The 17,622-nt window shown below is 35.0% G+C and overlaps 1 protein-coding gene across 2 annotated transcripts in view; it reads right to left on the bottom strand.

The window, feature by feature from the left end:
• Window positions 1-1,309: 1,309 nt before the first annotated feature.
• Window positions 1,310-17,622, bottom strand: part of GAS2L3 (growth arrest-specific 2 like 3) — a 53,003-nt gene continuing 36,690 nt past the window's right edge. For both annotated transcript variants that reach the window (XM_011934726.1, XM_011934721.1), the window contains 4 exons: window positions 11,999-12,062; window positions 11,235-11,373; window positions 7,163-7,270; window positions 1,310-5,995 (listed from right to left, as the gene is read on the bottom strand). In XM_011934726.1, the coding sequence (XP_011790116.1) occupies window positions 4,667-5,995; window positions 7,163-7,270; window positions 11,235-11,373; window positions 11,999-12,062 (1,640 nt within the window). In that variant the 3' untranslated portion in view covers window positions 1,310-4,666. The remainder of the gene's footprint in view (window positions 5,996-7,162; window positions 7,271-11,234; window positions 11,374-11,998; window positions 12,063-17,622) is intronic.

The raw sequence follows: 17,622 nt of genomic DNA, 5'->3' as shown, positions 1-17,622 counted from the left end.
ACTGTGCTATTCCTGGCTGAATGCATAAGAAATATTACATAATAATGTTTTATCACTGCAGTCTCTCAAAACAAACCACTTCATCACCATACGTACTACTTTTAAGATAAGTAATTGTCTACAATGTTTTTAATGACTGTTATTTTATGGCTGTACCAATACTAATATTCTATAATTAACATCCTTATAACTAAATCTTTGCATGTACTATTTCCTCAAGTCTTACTGTGTTTTTCTATAAGAACAAAACAGTGTAAGAAAACAGCTTAAATTTAATAAAATGTGTGCCTTTATATTTTCAGACTTACTGGCACATTTTAAATATTTTCCCAGTCCGGGCACGGTGGCTCACGCCTGTAATCCTAGCACTTTAGGAGGCCGAGGTGGGTGGACTGCTTGAGCTCAGGAGTTTGAGACCAGCCTGGGCAACATGGTGAAACCCCATCTCTACTAAAACACAAAAAATTAGCCAGGCTAATTTTTTTTTTAGCCAGGCTAATTTTACAGACGTGATGGCACACGTCTATAACCCCAGCTACTAGGGAGGCTGAGACAGGAGAATCACTTGAACCTGGGAAGTGGAGGTTGCAGTGAGCCGAGATCGTGCCATCGCACTCCAGCCTGGGTGACAGAGCTAGACTCCGTCTCAATAAAACTAACTAACTAAATAAATAAATAAATAAATAAATAACTTTCCCAATGTTACCCAAAATTTCATAAAATGAATTTTAGGTTATAAAATTTTACATTCACAAAGGGTTAGGAAAATACAATTAAAATTTTGTCTAAGCTGTTTTTCTTTCCTTTTTTGGAAACATCACAGGAAATATATATGGAATTAACTGCTTTTTATAATTGCTCTGGCCATAAATATAGGAAAAAGATGAGTATGCAAGAATATATTCACTGTATCAAAGTGTGAAATTAAAACAGGATTACAGGAATTGAAAATTGGAAATTCCCACTATCAGTCATCTTTGGTGAACACGATGCTTGTATGATCTATAGAATTCTACCTTGATAACCAACAAATTATCTCTATTATCTCAAAGATTATTAAACGTGAGTCTGGTCTTTCTGGAACAAACATCCAACATATACAACAACTTGGGGAACAAATACTGTTGATTAATGACAAAGCCTTATAATCTCCTGGGTGCAGTGAAAGAAATTCCACAAATATAAAGAAAGCATTTTAAATAGTATTCTTCTCAAATTATGAATGCTTCCTATATGCAATTTCCAACATGAATTAAGTGATCAGAGTGTATTCAGAATACTCCAAAAAAGAAACTGAGACCTTGGTATGTATGTTTAAATTTTAATATTCAAGAGAACAAACGTAAGTTAAAACAGCATACAAATACTGCTGGCATAAGAAAAGAATATACACAAATTTGGATTCAAATGGGGTCACTAGGTGAACCTTTGACCTTCAACCTTTAAAAGCTTGAAGCCTTTTAATAAAGTAACAGATTTTAAATCAGATATAAAAAGACTGAAGAAAGAACAGTAATTTTTCCTTAAATTCTCTTATCCATAAAGAATGGCAAACTCCATATGGACAGTAAAGTCAGAGGTTATCTAACTTATCAAGGCATTTTGAAGACATAAACGTTAAATACCTACTTTAAGCCCAAACAAGGTAAAAATAAGCGGCATTTCATCGTGCTCCAAAGTTTAATTTTACATATCAGTCATGTTAACAAATTATAGCAAATAAAAATAAAAACATTTTCCATTTTTTTGAAAGTACACACCCTTACTTCTCCCAGGTACTTCAGTAATTTAAGCTTAATACTCATTTCATTAAACAGAGAAAAGAATTTATAATATCTTGCACTATTATTAAGAAGAGATGGAAAGTCCTCCCAACTTCAACAATGTAAAAGCTGTTTTTAAATTGTGAAAATGATTAGAAACACTAGCTCTCTAGGAGAATTTCAAAATATATCTGAAGAAACTAATTGTCTTTCGGATATTGTTTATTCAAACAAAACTTTTCGACAGGCGTGATGGCTCATGCCTGTAATCCCAGCACTTTCGGAGGCCCAGGCAGGTGGATCACCTGTGGTCAGCAGTTCAATATCAGCCTGGCCAACATGGTGAAACTCCATCTCTACTGAAAATACAAAAAGAATTACCTGGGCCTGGTGGTGGATGCCTGTAACCCCAACCACTCAGGAGGCTAAGGCAGGAGAATCGCTTGAACCCACTAGGCAGAGGTTGCAGTGAGCCGAGATTGTGCCACTGTACTCCAGTCTGGGCAATAAGAGCGAAACTCCATCTCAAAAAAGAAAAGAAAAGAAAACAAAACAAAACCCACTTTTATTTTGGAAAGGTAAGCTATATATAAATAAAAATTCATTCAACATGAATGTAATTGGAGAAATTCCCTACTGTTGAAAAATAGTAATGTATAAACTGACTTCCAATTATTCAAATAAACCTTTTTTTTTCTTTTTGCTTGAGATGGAGTCTCACTGTCGCCCAGGCTGGAGTGCAGTGGTGCAATCTCGGCTCACTGCAACCTCTGCCTCCCAGGTTCAAGCGATTCTCCTGCCTCAGCCTCCTGAGTAGCTGGGATTACAGGCATGTGCCACCATGCCCGGCTAATTTTGTATTTTTAGTAGAGAAGAGGCTTCACCATTTTGGTCGGTCAGGCTGGTTTTGAACTCCTGACTTCGTGATCCACCCACCTTGGCTTCCCAAAATGCTGGGATTGCTCGACCTCAAATAAACAATTCTTTGGTTAATTCTGGAATTTGTATCAGATGCCTGTGGGATACTTTTATTCCTGATCACATTCAACACAAAACTTGGTGTTTCTATACTGTAAACAACATAAATTACATATTATAAAATCTACTAGGATTCATAGGTTGACTACAATTCCATTTACTTTTTGCTTTAAGTTCTAAAAGTTACTGATGAAGAAGTGTTATTTGGTTTTATAAGGGAATACTTGATAGAATTCTTCCTGTCTGAAAAGATGCATTAAATATTTCTGATCACTAAAAAGTAAAGCTTCTAGCACCTCTTGAACATTGACTTCACTTTCCAAAGATGTATCTATCATCTCTCTCAATGCCCAAGTCAACAGTCCAGCTAAACCAAGTATTTGGTGACTGTCTCTTTAAAGAAGAGAAGCATCAGTTCTTCCTTGCACTGATCTTTGCCTGCACACATCTTTGTTTTTTATCTGTACTCTTACGGCAAAAGATCACTTATCTTTATAGAAAGTTTTCTTGCTTTGTAATCTATAGAACATTAGTAGCCAGCTTAAAATGCTTATTCTATGATTGTACATTTGTGTAAACTATTATATTTTTCTTTAGAAAACACATTTTAGTTTAAAACAGAGAAACACAAACCTGAATACTGAATAACCTATAATTGACAATACTGTAAAGTTATTAAAAACACTCTTAAAACTTCTCAAAGTACATTAACAATTTTTAAATAGTCACCATCCCTTAAAAATAAATTATTTACAAGTATCACCTTAGGTCGATGGAGTTTATGCAGTCATTACATGATCGGGATATGCCTCTTGAGGGCGTGTGCCTACAGTGCAGAAAACCTTGAACATATCTTGTCTACTTGCCATTAGAAAACTGAAGGCAGCATAACTTTATTAAAGAAAATTAACCTAATTGGAAGAAATTAATTAAAATTGGTATTATGCTATCTAGAGAAAAATAATTTCATGATAGAATTTTTACATAGCATAACTAAATCATTTCAGTATCATCTTAATTTTAAAGTTGTTAAAACATAATTCTGATGTTTCACATTATTGTAATGTAAAATGTCAGATCTACACTTACAGGAAATTACATTATAAAAATTATTTTTAATATGCTAAAAGCTACTAAACCATTTTCCCCTGTCACATTGCACAACATGTGAAATATAAGGTGTCTAAGTTTTTAGATAATATAAAAAATTGTTAACGTTTGTTTATACTTCAGTAAGTTAATTTGCTGTTTTTTTTTTTTTTTACCAAAAATATTGCTGACAAAATATTACCAATGTAAATATAAGCCACGTGAAACAATCAGTTCCTTCCAATTTGGAAAGCTTAAAAAAAATAAATAATAAGAATTCTACCTAACACAGAGTAATGCCAAGCTAGTCAGCAGCAGTCATGACTTAGTATTGCTGGATCAGGCAATTCTGATCATCAGAACATTAAATGAGATGCCTTTTGTGGGACAAGTGCCAAACCGTTGCTTTTTGTTTTTTTTAAACCAAAATGCAATGAACTAATAGAGCACCATCGTTGATATTAGCAGGTATATGAACTCCATATTTAATACATATTCAAAAATAGAGCAACTATTGTTAAAATTCTTGTAGTGTTAAGTAACTTTTACATTTCCTGCAACAGGCAGATGTTAACAAAGATGCTATAGACTGAAAATCATATACATGTCTCTTATTAATAAAAACCTTGCAGTGATTTTACAACTGTTTGCTTCAGAAGGGCTCCTTCTGAATTCAGATATGTGAATTCTGATGAACCCTTTCCTCATCCCAACCTCCATCCTCACTATCCTTAGTGTCTGCACCTATCTAGACAGACACAAACAGGAGAAACTTTTAAGATGTGAAGCTAACACATTCACTCTTCCTTTTCTCTTTTTTTATAATGACCATGTATTTATTTTCTAGGTTTCTTACTTCCAGTCATGACAAAATAATGGTCATCATCTTCCTTTTTCTTTGCAGTAGGTTTTTTATCTCCACTATCTGCATCCTTAACAGATAAGGGTGGTTTCCTGGTTGAAGCTGGGGTTTTGCCACTTTTGGGAGGCCCTTTAGTTGAATGCTGGCCCTTAGCGACAGTCTGTGCTGACTTTGGCACAGTTTGTGTTTTGGTAGAAGACTGGGGAAGGCTCACGATGGACAGTGGGGTTCTGCCAGGAGACTTCGAGGAGCTGGGTTCTGTCTTCTGAAAAGTACTTTTATTCTGAGGCTGCTTTTTGGTAACTGAAACTATATTCTTATCTTTTGATTTCTGTGTAGCTTTTCCAGGAGAAAGTGAGGACACAGAAACTGGCTGATTTAAATTCAAGGCCGATTTAAGTTTCTGTGCTGGGACTGGCCTTGCTTGTGGGGCACCATCGGATGGTTGAGACTGTGTTCCTAGACCCGTGGCTATGTTTTTGGAACTGGGTTTTGTCATTTTTGCAGAGGACTGGAAAGAAGGTTTAGGTCTTACAGGTGTATTTGCTTTAGGTAGCTTAGGACACTTTGAGGATGAATTTGAATTTGCAGCTAAGTGAAATACTGCATTATCTCTGGAAGAAATATGATTATGTTTCAAATACTTAGGTTGAGTTTTTCCAGAACACTTATTTGGCAAAAGTGTGGACTCAGGCAGATCTGTTGAATTCTGGGCTGGAATAACCTTGGCCTTAGGGGTATTGGGGGATGCAATACATTTTCTCAGTGACTCAGATATACAAGGTGCAGTTCTTGGTAAAGCTGGTGAAGAAGTATTTTTACCTACTGGATTTAATGAAGCAAGTGAAGATGATGCATTGTTTGAAGGAGCCTGCGGTTTCTTTGTTATGCCTCTTGAAGACTTGAGCTTGGGATGAGACGATGCTGTGGGAGAATTTGGCAATTTAGAACGGACTGACATAGGGCCCAGATTACCGCCTTTCAGTGAAGATGGTGGCACCAATGCACCTGGTGGACGTCCCTGTTTTTCTTTGCTTTTTGGAATACTAACTGGCATGCTGGGTTTTGAATTTTGTTTCTGAAACATGTTAACTGCTGACAAAGGATTCATTTCAGGAGGCTGAGGTGTTCTGGCAGGCGAATCAGGTACACTTTCATTAGAAACTCCTTTTTGAAATGCTAAAATTTTTTGTTCTAGTGTGGCAAACTGTAATATTCGACAGGGGTCATATTTAAGCAAAAATCCTTGAAGAGTATCCCAGCCTCCACCAACGCGAACCATGACATGTTTTCCATGAAGCATCTGCCCCCAAAGGAAAATAAAAAGTAAAGCTGTAATACTGTGAGATTTATAGTTACAATTCATTAGCAGTTACAATACGTGATGTCTGTGATCTATGAAATTCAGAGCATTTGCCAACAGCCTCACTACAAATTGACAGTTTCTTTCTTGTGTTATTAATATAATAAATTTAACTCATATCGAATTATGCAACTAACGATACAAAATCTTCCTATTTGTAAGAAAGGTATTTACATATAACTTGCATCCTAAAAATAAGATATCCTGGCTCTGCCAATATATCTCAAGTTGGGTTTTAGGGCCCTGTCCATTCAGCAGGCAAATCTGCACAACTGTATGAGATTACCCACAAATTTTAACTCTAAGTCCTATGCTCTGTGTACTACCACATCATACTGCCTTAAAACAGAAAGCCAATTAAAAGAAAATGCATGCAAATGTTTCTGTATGAGCTAGGTGGGACTGAGAAGGTAATAATAATATGTGAAATAGAAGAAAATATGGATGGTGAAATTATATTTTTAAATACTTTTATATTATTTTCCTAAATTGGAAATAAGACAGCTTCTGTATGAGAAGTGGAAAGAATGATGAACAGGTGAAATTTCAATCTCCTCACCAGCAAAAGGAACAATTAATCAACTGTAGATAGGACAAAGGAAGGAAATGAAAACATGTATCAGCATACTGGTATACATACTGATTCTGTGCCAATGAGAAAAATATTTTCTGTTTACTGTCTAAGGCTTGTATTATTATAAACTGTATAGTTCTTTTTTTTTTTTTTTTTTTTTTTTTTTACTATGGATACTCAATCTTATTAGACGCTTTGTTTTTTCTTATGATGGAAAATTATTCCTTTTTCTAAGAAAATTTGAGAAATAAGTTCCTTGAGGTATACAAGGATTTTTCCCCTATTATATTCACTGTCTAAATAATCTTAGCTATCCTGAAGTTAGTTGTCTGCTGTGTGATGAGTGTTTACCTAAATTCATTATATACTCATGAAAGAAATTACTCCATTTTCCTTGTACAGTGAAATCCTTCCATTAATAGCATCTTTTCCAATGTTTTTAAAAGTAAAAGGGGAGCAAAAAGTTAGTAAAGCAATAAATCCAATTTCAAAACAGTATTTATGTGTAAATAAAATGTAAATAATGGACTTACTCTTATAAAGAGTATTTTATCCCCTAGTCGGTACCGTCCTTCAGATAAATACTCAATAGAAAATCGATGAGAACAACTACAAGGAGGGTCCTCAGCAATATGTTTAACCTAAGATGATGAATAAATAAAATTTAGTGCTTGTTACAAAAAGCATTTTTTTTAAAGTGCAATATTATTTGATAGCCAAGGAAAACCAAACTTAAAGATAAAAATTCTAGGTTCAACGATTTAATCGCTTCTCCTGTGCTTGTTAACAAATATTGAGATTAGACATTGCTAATCTAACATAAAAGCCACAATCTTTCCAGCACGACTTTGTGGTAAAGAAATTCTTGGGCCGGGCTCGGTGGCTCAAGCCTGTAATCCCAGCACTTTGGGAGGCCGAGATGGGCGGATCATGAGGTCAGGAGATGGAGACCATCCTGGCTAACACGGCGAAACCCCGTCTCTACTAAAAAAATAAAAAAAACTAGCCAGGCGTGGTGGCGGGTGCTTGTAGTCCCAGCTACTTGGGAGGCTGAGGCAGGAGAATGGCATAAACCCGGGAGGCGGAGCTTGCAGTGAGCCGAGATCCGGCCACTGCACTCCAGCCTGGGTGACAGAGCGAGACTTCGTCTCAAAAAAAAACAAAACAAAAGGAAATTCTTATTTTTCCCAGTTTTACCAAAGAGGTTAAACTTGCCTGAGATCCTACAGCTAGTAAACAGCCTAGCTGGTGTCTCTCTGTCTCTCTCTCTCTCTCTTTTTTTTTTTCTCTCTCTCCCTCCCTCCCTCCCACCCACCCTTAATCTTCGAACACATAACACAGTGAGGTCAATTAACACATTTTTTGAGTTTTGGGAAACATGAGTTCGTTACCAAGCTTGAATTTGTTTTAAGCCCTGAGTTAATAATACATGTCAAATCAAAGACAGGCCAGTCAGATAAAGGCTAAGTAGGAATTTTCACTTGTCCCTTAACAGTGTACTAAACTAATATTGTGGGGGAAATATCTAGATTTGCTCAAATTTATTATTAAAATTGGCAGAAACATATTCACATCTATTCTCTCAAGACTAGGTAAAATTCTTAAAATTTTCAATTCAAGGTACATTTCTCTAAAAGTGCTCTGTTTCAATAGCCTGCTAAGGAAATAGGAGTTGGCATGGGGGAACTCTACTTCAGCCAGTCAAGAAGCTTACAGAATTTATTATTATTATAAATATTTTTAAATAGTAGAACTGCAGTAAACATAAAAACAAATTTAAGAATTATATATTCAAAACATGGAAATAGAAATATATTAAGTAAAGATATTTGTTGAAATATCTATGACTGAAAAAAGTCACACATCAGCCACTGTGGAAAATATTCGGCTTTTCCTAAAATTATGTTTTTGAAAAAGGAAGGTCATGAATGTTTTTCTCAATTACTGCCACACACAATTTATCAAAACGAATTCATATAACTAAACTTAGGCATGATATTAAAGAGAGTCTCTTTAGATAGGCCTAATTTAGCTGAGCACCAATAGAAATTTATATGATTGTCTTAAATATCTACCTAAATCAAATGAACACTTGTGGATTCACTAGGGCCTGATAAGAAAGGTCCAGAATTTATTTTCCTGTATCATGTATTTAACAAAATAATGTGCTTATAAACAAATAGAACTGATTTTCATAAGTCACCCAATCAAGTTTATCTTGTTCACATGCACACGTGCACATGTGCATCTACGTTCATACAAACATACACATCATGCGCATAAAATGGTGAAAAATAAACTGAACTCTGGGAAAGGGCTTATAGTTATTAGAACCATGTTGATACATTAGTTAACCAAAGTAATCTGAAAGGAGATAATATCTTTTAGTCACCACTTTCTGTCTGTAAAAATTTCCTAAGTATACAGAATTGCAGTTGTATATTTTGTAACAGGACCCTAAATCATGAATCAGATAATAATTGTTCCTTATTTTCAACAAAGATATCTGTAGATCACATATTTACAGATAGACATTGAATGTATTCATATAGCACATATATATTTAGAGAAATGTTTCTTCTTAGTTTTCATAACAAGAATGTAGATTTAAGAAGGCCTATCTTTTCCTTGTTTAAGATACCTGAAGTTCACTTATATTAAGCAGTACAAATCAGCACTAACCCACAATCAGAACAAGGCATGAGCCTAAAAGAAATAACAGCTGTAGGTAAGAAATGATTTCTTCTGATTTTATTACATAATTTACATTATAATACTGAAGGAAATAGCTAAGGAAATAAAAATAATCTACAAAGGTACTATATTACTATTATTTTCATTCTCATTTCTGTACAGTTTGTCTGTATATACATATTTTACACAAAATAAATTTTTCTTGTTGCTACATATTCTTCATAATGATCACAATGATTATCCTGTTAAGATTAGGAATCCTAATTTGCCAAACCATTGCCCTATTTGAGGGCATTTACATTGCTTTCAATTTTTCACCATTCTAAGTCCTAATGCAATAAACACTTTAATTTATGCTACTTTTTCCCTCTTCAACTACAATAAAAATGAAAAAGTAGTATTTTTGTAGCTCTTAATATTTTTCCTTTTCTTTTTCAAAAGTTTACGTCATTTTCCATTGCCAATAGTAAACCCTAAATACAGTTTACTAGAATTTAAAAGCACCAGGCTTCATAATTTTAAAAAATCTTGCTAATGGGGCAAATTGTATTTCATAGCTGTTATAATCTGATTTCCTTGATTATCCGCAAGTTTCGACACTGCACTATCTTCCTGTGTGAACACAGACCTTGCCCACTTATTTACTGCAATGATTTTCTTATCAAACTGTGTAAGGTCTTTATATAATAGGGAAATGAAAACACTGTATTTTCCACTTGATACAAATATTTTTCCAATGTTTCCTTTTTATTTAATTATCCTTCTTTAAGGTTATATGAGTTTTAAATTTTATTTTCTACCTACTGCATTCTTTCTGCTTCCCATATTGATATTGACAATTATTATATATATTTTATATATATAATATATATACACACACACACATCAATAGCATAATGTAGGTAGATACTTTGGCCGGATAAAAGAGTTGTCCATTCTGACATGTTCTTAATCTGTCTTGCAAGGTTATCTGATAGTTTTACTTAAGACTTTTATTACATTAAACAAAACAATCAAGGCAATACTTTAAAAATGTTTATTAGTAATGATTTATTCATCATTTCTTAATTTTGTGTATTTCACACTTTCATAAAATGCTACAGTCCAAACAACAGTCTAAGCAGAAAATGTTCATGCTCAGTTCACCTTCATTGTTCACATCGTAGTCACTGTAGAAGACCCACAAACCAAGGAAGAGCAATTCTATTAACTTCTACCTAATGAACAGATAAAGTTAAGAAGACTATCCAGTTGTAACCTATCATCTAACAAGTCTGGATATATTCTGGAGGAGAGAATGCTCAAAAAAAAAAAAAACCATCAATATTCCCTCACAACTTTCTCTCCTCCTGTATTCTTCATCTACTTAGAGAAACCTTGGAAATCACCCTAGATTCTCTTTCTTACACAATCAGTCACTGATTCCTGTCAATTCTTCGAACAATTCCTCCTAAATATGTCTTTTATTTGTTCCTTTTGCTTCATCCCCATAACTGCTGCTCAAGTTCAAGCTCTCATCTTATGCCTCGATTATTACCATAAAACCAATATAACCTCTACATGACCATGAGAATATTCCTTATAATTTGCAAATCAGATTATAATACTACCAGACTGAAAAAAGAATCAATGAATTCTTGTGACCGATAGTGCTCTTCATGATGAGTTCCAATCAATTTGCCCCACCACTCCTCAACTACACATTTATTCCTCATCATATACACGCAGTAACAAATCACCTTTAAAATATAATGCCCTGAATTCATCAGAGAATGGAGAATAGTACTGGTTTACATTCTGAATAAGAAATACTTGCTTTTAAAAATAGCATCACCTGTAGCAAACTAGAAGTGCTTAAAACTATGAGACTTCCAGGTATTATGGTCAAAAGAAAGTGTGACAACTACTTACAGCTTCATGTAGCTCTTCATGCTGACAGCACGATTTTGGAATGGTGATGGAATCTTCAGGCCCAGAAGTATTAAGCAAGGTCTCTTCTAACTCAATTTCTTTCTCAAGTTTTACTAACACTGGTGGCTCAACCCCATATCTGAAAACCAACCAGGAGATCTGATTATTCAAGCAAAGTTGACCCAGGTACTTGCCTGCATATCAAGATAGATTTTCTTTCTGAAGTAAAGTCTATATGCTCCTTTTCTACCAATTGTTTCACTGGGATATTTGAAAATGCTGTTTAATGTCTCATAGATTGCAAAATATCTATATTACAATCCTCACATCATAGCACATATTTGGGTTGCAGGATGCTCCCAATATTCTACCTGGGATCCTGAAAGATGGCTTTCAAATCAGCTGGTGAGTAAAGATAGAACTGAAGTAGGTATGGGGGACACCGTGCCTTGGCCTTCTGCCAGATCCTCTCTGTGCTCAGAGGACTTGCTTTGACTTCAACTGCCTTAGACTACATGCTCTTACCCTATCCTTAATCTAAAAAATTGAACAGTAAATGCAGTTTAACAGTAAATGAAGACAAGCTATATTGGGAACTCAGATGTTTACATATGCTCATGCAAACAGAACAAAGTTGATAAAGAAACAAAAAATAGCAAATTAATTTAAAGCAATTTTTTAATTTATAGAAAATAGTGTTCTAAAATTCAGTAGATTTAAAATGTTTATAACATTGAAATTCTGAAATATGGTGAAATACATACCTTGACACAATTCGACCAATTTCAAGAAGACAAAGATACACCTGTCTTGGATCTTTGTGCAAAACTGTGGAAAATAAAACCATTTATTTTATACAGCAAAATTAAGTATGGAAACGTATGTCTAGCATGGAAGAAGAGAGTTAAATAAAAAAAAAATAATGAAGACAGTGGGTTTACTAGTTCAGAAAAAATGAAGACAAGGTACTTTTATTTTTTCTACTATCTTCGACAAATTGTTTAAAAAAAACCCAGCTAACAAGAACAGAATGAAAAATTACCATGGACCTTTATTTGCACAGCATTTAAAGTCTAAAAAATTGAGGGCTTAGTAACATTGCTTATGTTTCAGATCTTTCAACAAGAGATACCATTAAAAGATACATAGTACCTCGATTTTATTTTAAGCTATCTTTAGCATTGAATTATGTGTTAACACCTTTCTCAAACTCTTACAAAGAGGAGAAAGTACTTCCTAACTCATTCTAGGATGACAGCATTACCCTGATACCAAAGGTAGCCAGATGAAGACATCATAAGAAAACTAAAACCCAGTATGTCTTATGAATATAGATACAAAAATCCTCAATGAAATACTGGCAAACCAAATCCAGCAGCATATTAAAGGATTATATACCATGCAAGTGTCATTTATGCCAGAAATAGTTCAATATAAGAAAATCAACCAATGCAATATACTATTAGCAGAGTAAAGAAAAAACACACACAACTATCTTATCTCAAAAGACAAAGAACCATTTCACAAAATCCAACCATTTCATGATTTAAAAAAAAAAAAAAAAAAGACTGAACAAACCAGGAAAAAAAGGAAAGTTTCTCAATTTGATAAAGGGCATCTAGGAAAAACCCACAGCCATTATCATTCTTAAAGGTAAAAGATTTTAAGTCTCCCTCTCAAGACCAGGAAAAGACAAGGACGTCCACTTTTATTATTTCTATTCAGCATTGTATTGGAGGTTGTAGCCATGACATTTATGCAAGAAAAATAAATAAATCGTATCTAGACTAGAAAGGAAGAAGGAAAACTACCTCTATTAACAGATAACATAGGCCAGACATGGTGGCTCACACCTATAATACTAGCACTTTGGGAGACTGAGGCGGGAAGATTGCTTGAGGCTAGGAGTTTGAGACCAGCCTGGGCAACAAAGTGAGACTCTGTCTCTACAATTTTCTTTTTTTTTTTTTTAATTAGCCAGGCATGGTGGCACACACTTGTAATCCCAGATACTCAAGAGGCTGCGGCAGGAGGATGAATTGAATCCATGAGTTCAAGACTACAGTGAGCTATTATCATGCCACTTATACTCCAGTCCTGGGTGACCGAGTGAGACCTTGTCTCAAAAAACAAAGCAACAAAAACAAAACAAAAAAACGAAAAACAGGTAACATAATCCTGTGTATAGAAGAAAACCCTGAAGAATCTACAAAATAACTGTTAGAGCTAATAAGCAAGTTCAGCAAAGTTGCGGGAGATAACATCAACACACAAAAATTAGTTGCATACACTAGAAATGAACAGTCTGAAAATGAAATGAAGAAAATAATTCCACTTAAAATGGCTTCAAAAAGAACAAAGTACTTAGAAGTAAACCTAATCACAGAATTGTAACACTTGTACAGTGAAAACTACAAAACACTGTTGAATGAAATTTTAAAAGATTATAAATAAAGACATCTCATATTCGTGGATTGGAAGACAACATTCCCCCGATCAACCTGCAGATTCAGTGTAATCCTTATCAAAATTACAACAGCCTTTTTTTTTTTTCCAAAAATGGAAAAGCTGATGATCAAATTAATATGGGACTCCAAAGGCACAGAAAAGCCTAACCAATCTAGAAAAAGAACAAAGTTGGAGACTCACACCTCCCAATTTCAAAACTTACTATAAGCTATAGGAATCAAGACAGTGTATCATTGGCATAGGGATAAATGTACAGATCAATGGAATGGAAATGAGTGTCCAGAAATAAACCCATACATTTATGTACAATTAATTTCAACAAGATGCTAAGACAATTCAATAAGGAGAGAACAGGTTTTTCAATAAACTGTGTTGGCACAACTGGACATCTACATGCAAAAGAATGAATTTGAACCCCTACCTCCCACCATATACAAAAACTAACTCAAAATAGATCAATGACCTAAAACTAAGAGGCACCAACTGTAACATTTATAGAAGAAAATACAGGTTAAAAATATGTATGACTTTAATTAGGCAATGGATTTTTAGATGACCAAAAGTATGAATAAGCAAAAAAAAAAAAAAAAGTCACCAAAATTTAAAATTTTCATATATCAAAGGACACTATCAAGAAAGTAAAAAAATAACCCCAAAGACTAGGAGAAAATATTTACAAATCCTATCTAATATGGTCTAGTATCTAGAATATATAAAGAATTCTTGCAAGTTGACCAAAAGGGTAAATGAGCCAATTGTTTAAACGGGCAAAGGATTTGAATAGACAATCTCCAAAGAAGTTATACAAGTGGTTAACAAGCATATAAAAAGATGTTCAATGTCCTTAGGGAAATGCAAATCAAAACCACAACAAAATACTGCTTCACACCCACTAGCATGGTTATAATAAAAACAGAAACAGGCAATAACAAGTATTGACAAAGATGTGGAGAAATTGGAACACATGGGCACTGCTGGTGGAAACGTAAAACGGTCCAGCCACTTTGAAAATAGCTCCTCAAAAAGATACACAGAGTTACCATATGACCTAGAAATTCCACTCTTAGGCATATATCTGAAAGAATTAAAAAATATGTTTACGGCCAGGCGCAGTGGCTCACGCCTGTAATCCCAGCACTTTGGAAGGTCGAGATGGGCGGATCACGAGGTCAGGAGATCGAGACGACCCTGGCTAACGCGGTGAAACCCCGTCTCTACTAAAAAATACAAAAAATTAGCTGGGCATGGTGGCAGGCGCCTGTAGTCCCAGCTACTCAGGAGGCTGAGGCAGGAGAATGGCGTGAACCCGGGAGGCAGAGCTTGCAGTGAGTCGAGATTGTGCCACTGCACTCCAGCCTGGGTGACAGAGCAAGACTCTGTCTCAAAAAAAAAAAAAAAGAATGTTTACTTCAAAATTTGTACACAAATGTTCAGAGCAACATTATTCATAATAGCCAAAGAGTGGAAACAATCCAAATGCCCACTAGCTGAATTAATGGATTAAAAAAATATGGCATAGCTATACAATGGAATATTAGTCTACTATAAAAAGGAATGAAATACTGTTACATGCTACAACATAAATGAACCACTGTGCTAAGTAAAAGAAACAGACACAAAAGGCCACATATTGTATGATTCCATTTACAGGAAACATCAAGAATATGCAAATCCCTAGAGACAGAGAACAGGGTTTGCCTCGGCATGGGGGAAGAGAATAACTGGGACTAATTGCTAATAGGTATAGATTTTCCAGAAATGTTCCAAAATTAGATAGTAGTAATGATTGTACCACATAGTGAATATACTAAAAACCACTGAAATGTACATTTTAAAATTATAAATTTTACATTATGTACACAGCATATCTCAATTTTTATGCTACTACAAAAGAAACTAATACACTTAAAAATGGTTAAATGGTTAAGATAGTAATTCTTTTTTTTTTTGAGTCTCACTTTCACCCAGTCTGGAGTGCAGTGGCGTGATCTTGGCTCACTGCACTCCCAGGTTCAAGCAATTCTCCTGCCTCAGCCTCCTGAGTAGCTGGGACTACAGGCATGCACCACCATGCCCAGCTGATTTTTGTATTTTTGTAGAGATGGGGTTTCACCATGTTGCCCAGGCTTGTCTCGAACTCCTGACCTCAGGTGATCTGCCCACCTCAGCCTCCCAAAGTGCTGGGATTACAGGCGTGAGCCACCGTGCCCAGCCTAAGATAGTAAATTTTATGTGCATTTTAATACAATATTAAAAATAAAAATAAATTTAAAGGAAATGCAATATAAAGGTAAATAGGGATCCTTAAAATATTTTTTAAAGAGGCCTGATCATAGAACATATGCTAAATGCAATGATATAGTAGTAGTTATGGATCATCTACCTTTCTGTTCCAGTCCTTAAAGTTAGAAATTCTAGGAAATTTCTGAATCCTAATCTAATCATGTACATTATGTGCATGAATTGCATGTGCCCTGATTCCCTCAATAAAAATGGTAATTGTTCTTTGACTTATGAATAGCATCTATTATACACCCCAAGAACAAAGTATACTCTTTCAAAGCAATAAAAAGCCTACACTTGAGTTTAAAATTCATACCAACAGAGGAATTTATCCCAAAATTTTTATTAAACTTGTTTTTCTAAATACTTTCTAAGTTCCTTAAAATAGTATATTTGTTTCATAAAATAGCTATGAGTTGCTAGCAAAGTGTAAAAAATTAAGAGGCTCATCTTTGAGACCTCTGGAGAGTTAAAAACATTAGCTTATCGGTTCAATGCCTCAAAATGAATTACTGGTATTGACAGCACTTTACTTAGTCCTATACTGACCTTCAGGAGAGTGAGAAGATGCCTCCTACTGAAAATGAGAAATATACAACCATCTTATGTCCTTTCAGAAACTATAAACCAGAGACTAGAGAATTCAAAGCATTTCCACTTTCTTTTGATCTCTAGAAAGTAGACATGCCATTACATCAACTACGTTGTCAATAAAGAACAGCCCACCTGGATCTAAAGCAAGGTGCAAACAGAGGGATAAAATAGCATCCCATGCTTGCTCTGCACTGGACAGGGGTGCCCAGGTGCAGACTAAACAGGAGGCAACTTACCCTGTGTGCAGGCAATAAGGGTGCGCACTGTCAGTAGAGAATTTTAGAACAATAATGCACCAACTAAAAGTCAGTTTGCTTTTTACTATCACCACAAACCAGCAATCCTAAACAATGTCAGTGATAAAACTTCTACCAGGGCAGACAACTCCAACAGCCCTGCCCTTGGTACACTGCTGTGCTTATCACATTATGAATTCAGTGTGTGGGGGTAGGGGGGTGGGTATGCGTGTGTATGTACATATACATAAATGCTTTCAAATATAGTATAAAACTTAAATAGCTACCGCTTTAGTCACTACACAGATGCTTCTGTTGACTTAAAGGAAATGAGAAAATATGTCAATCATTCTTCAACGGAGCATGACTTCTGAAAATGAATTGTCAAAAATATTAATCCATTAGAGTTGGCAGCTGTTGTTATAAGGTAAAGCTAAACACCATGATTATACATTATTAGGCCTTCTGTCATTTCCGTAATTATATGGTTAAAGGGAAGTTACTACTTTTTAGGCTTGGTAGAGTAATTCTTAATGTAGCCAACTCATTTAGGAATTTAGAATTTTAGGGCATTCTAGACACGTAAAATCTTTGACTATAAGTGAAAAGATTAATATATTTGATTTAGTATCTGATTCTTTCTTTTTTTTTGAGACGGAGTCTCGCTCTGTCACCCAGGCTGGAGTGCAGTGGTGTGACCTCGGCTCACTGCAAGCTCCACCTCCCGGGTTCATGCCATTCTCCTGCCTCAGCCTTCCGAGTAGCTGAGACTACAGGCGCCCGCCACCACGCCCAGCTAATTTTTT

This window comes from Colobus angolensis, unplaced genomic scaffold (genome assembly GCF_000951035.1).
Source record: "Colobus angolensis palliatus isolate OR3802 unplaced genomic scaffold, Cang.pa_1.0 Scaffold10, whole genome shotgun sequence".
Lineage (NCBI taxonomy): Eukaryota > Metazoa > Chordata > Mammalia > Primates > Cercopithecidae > Colobus > Colobus angolensis.
This window is presented reverse-complemented; position numbering and strand designations above follow the sequence as displayed.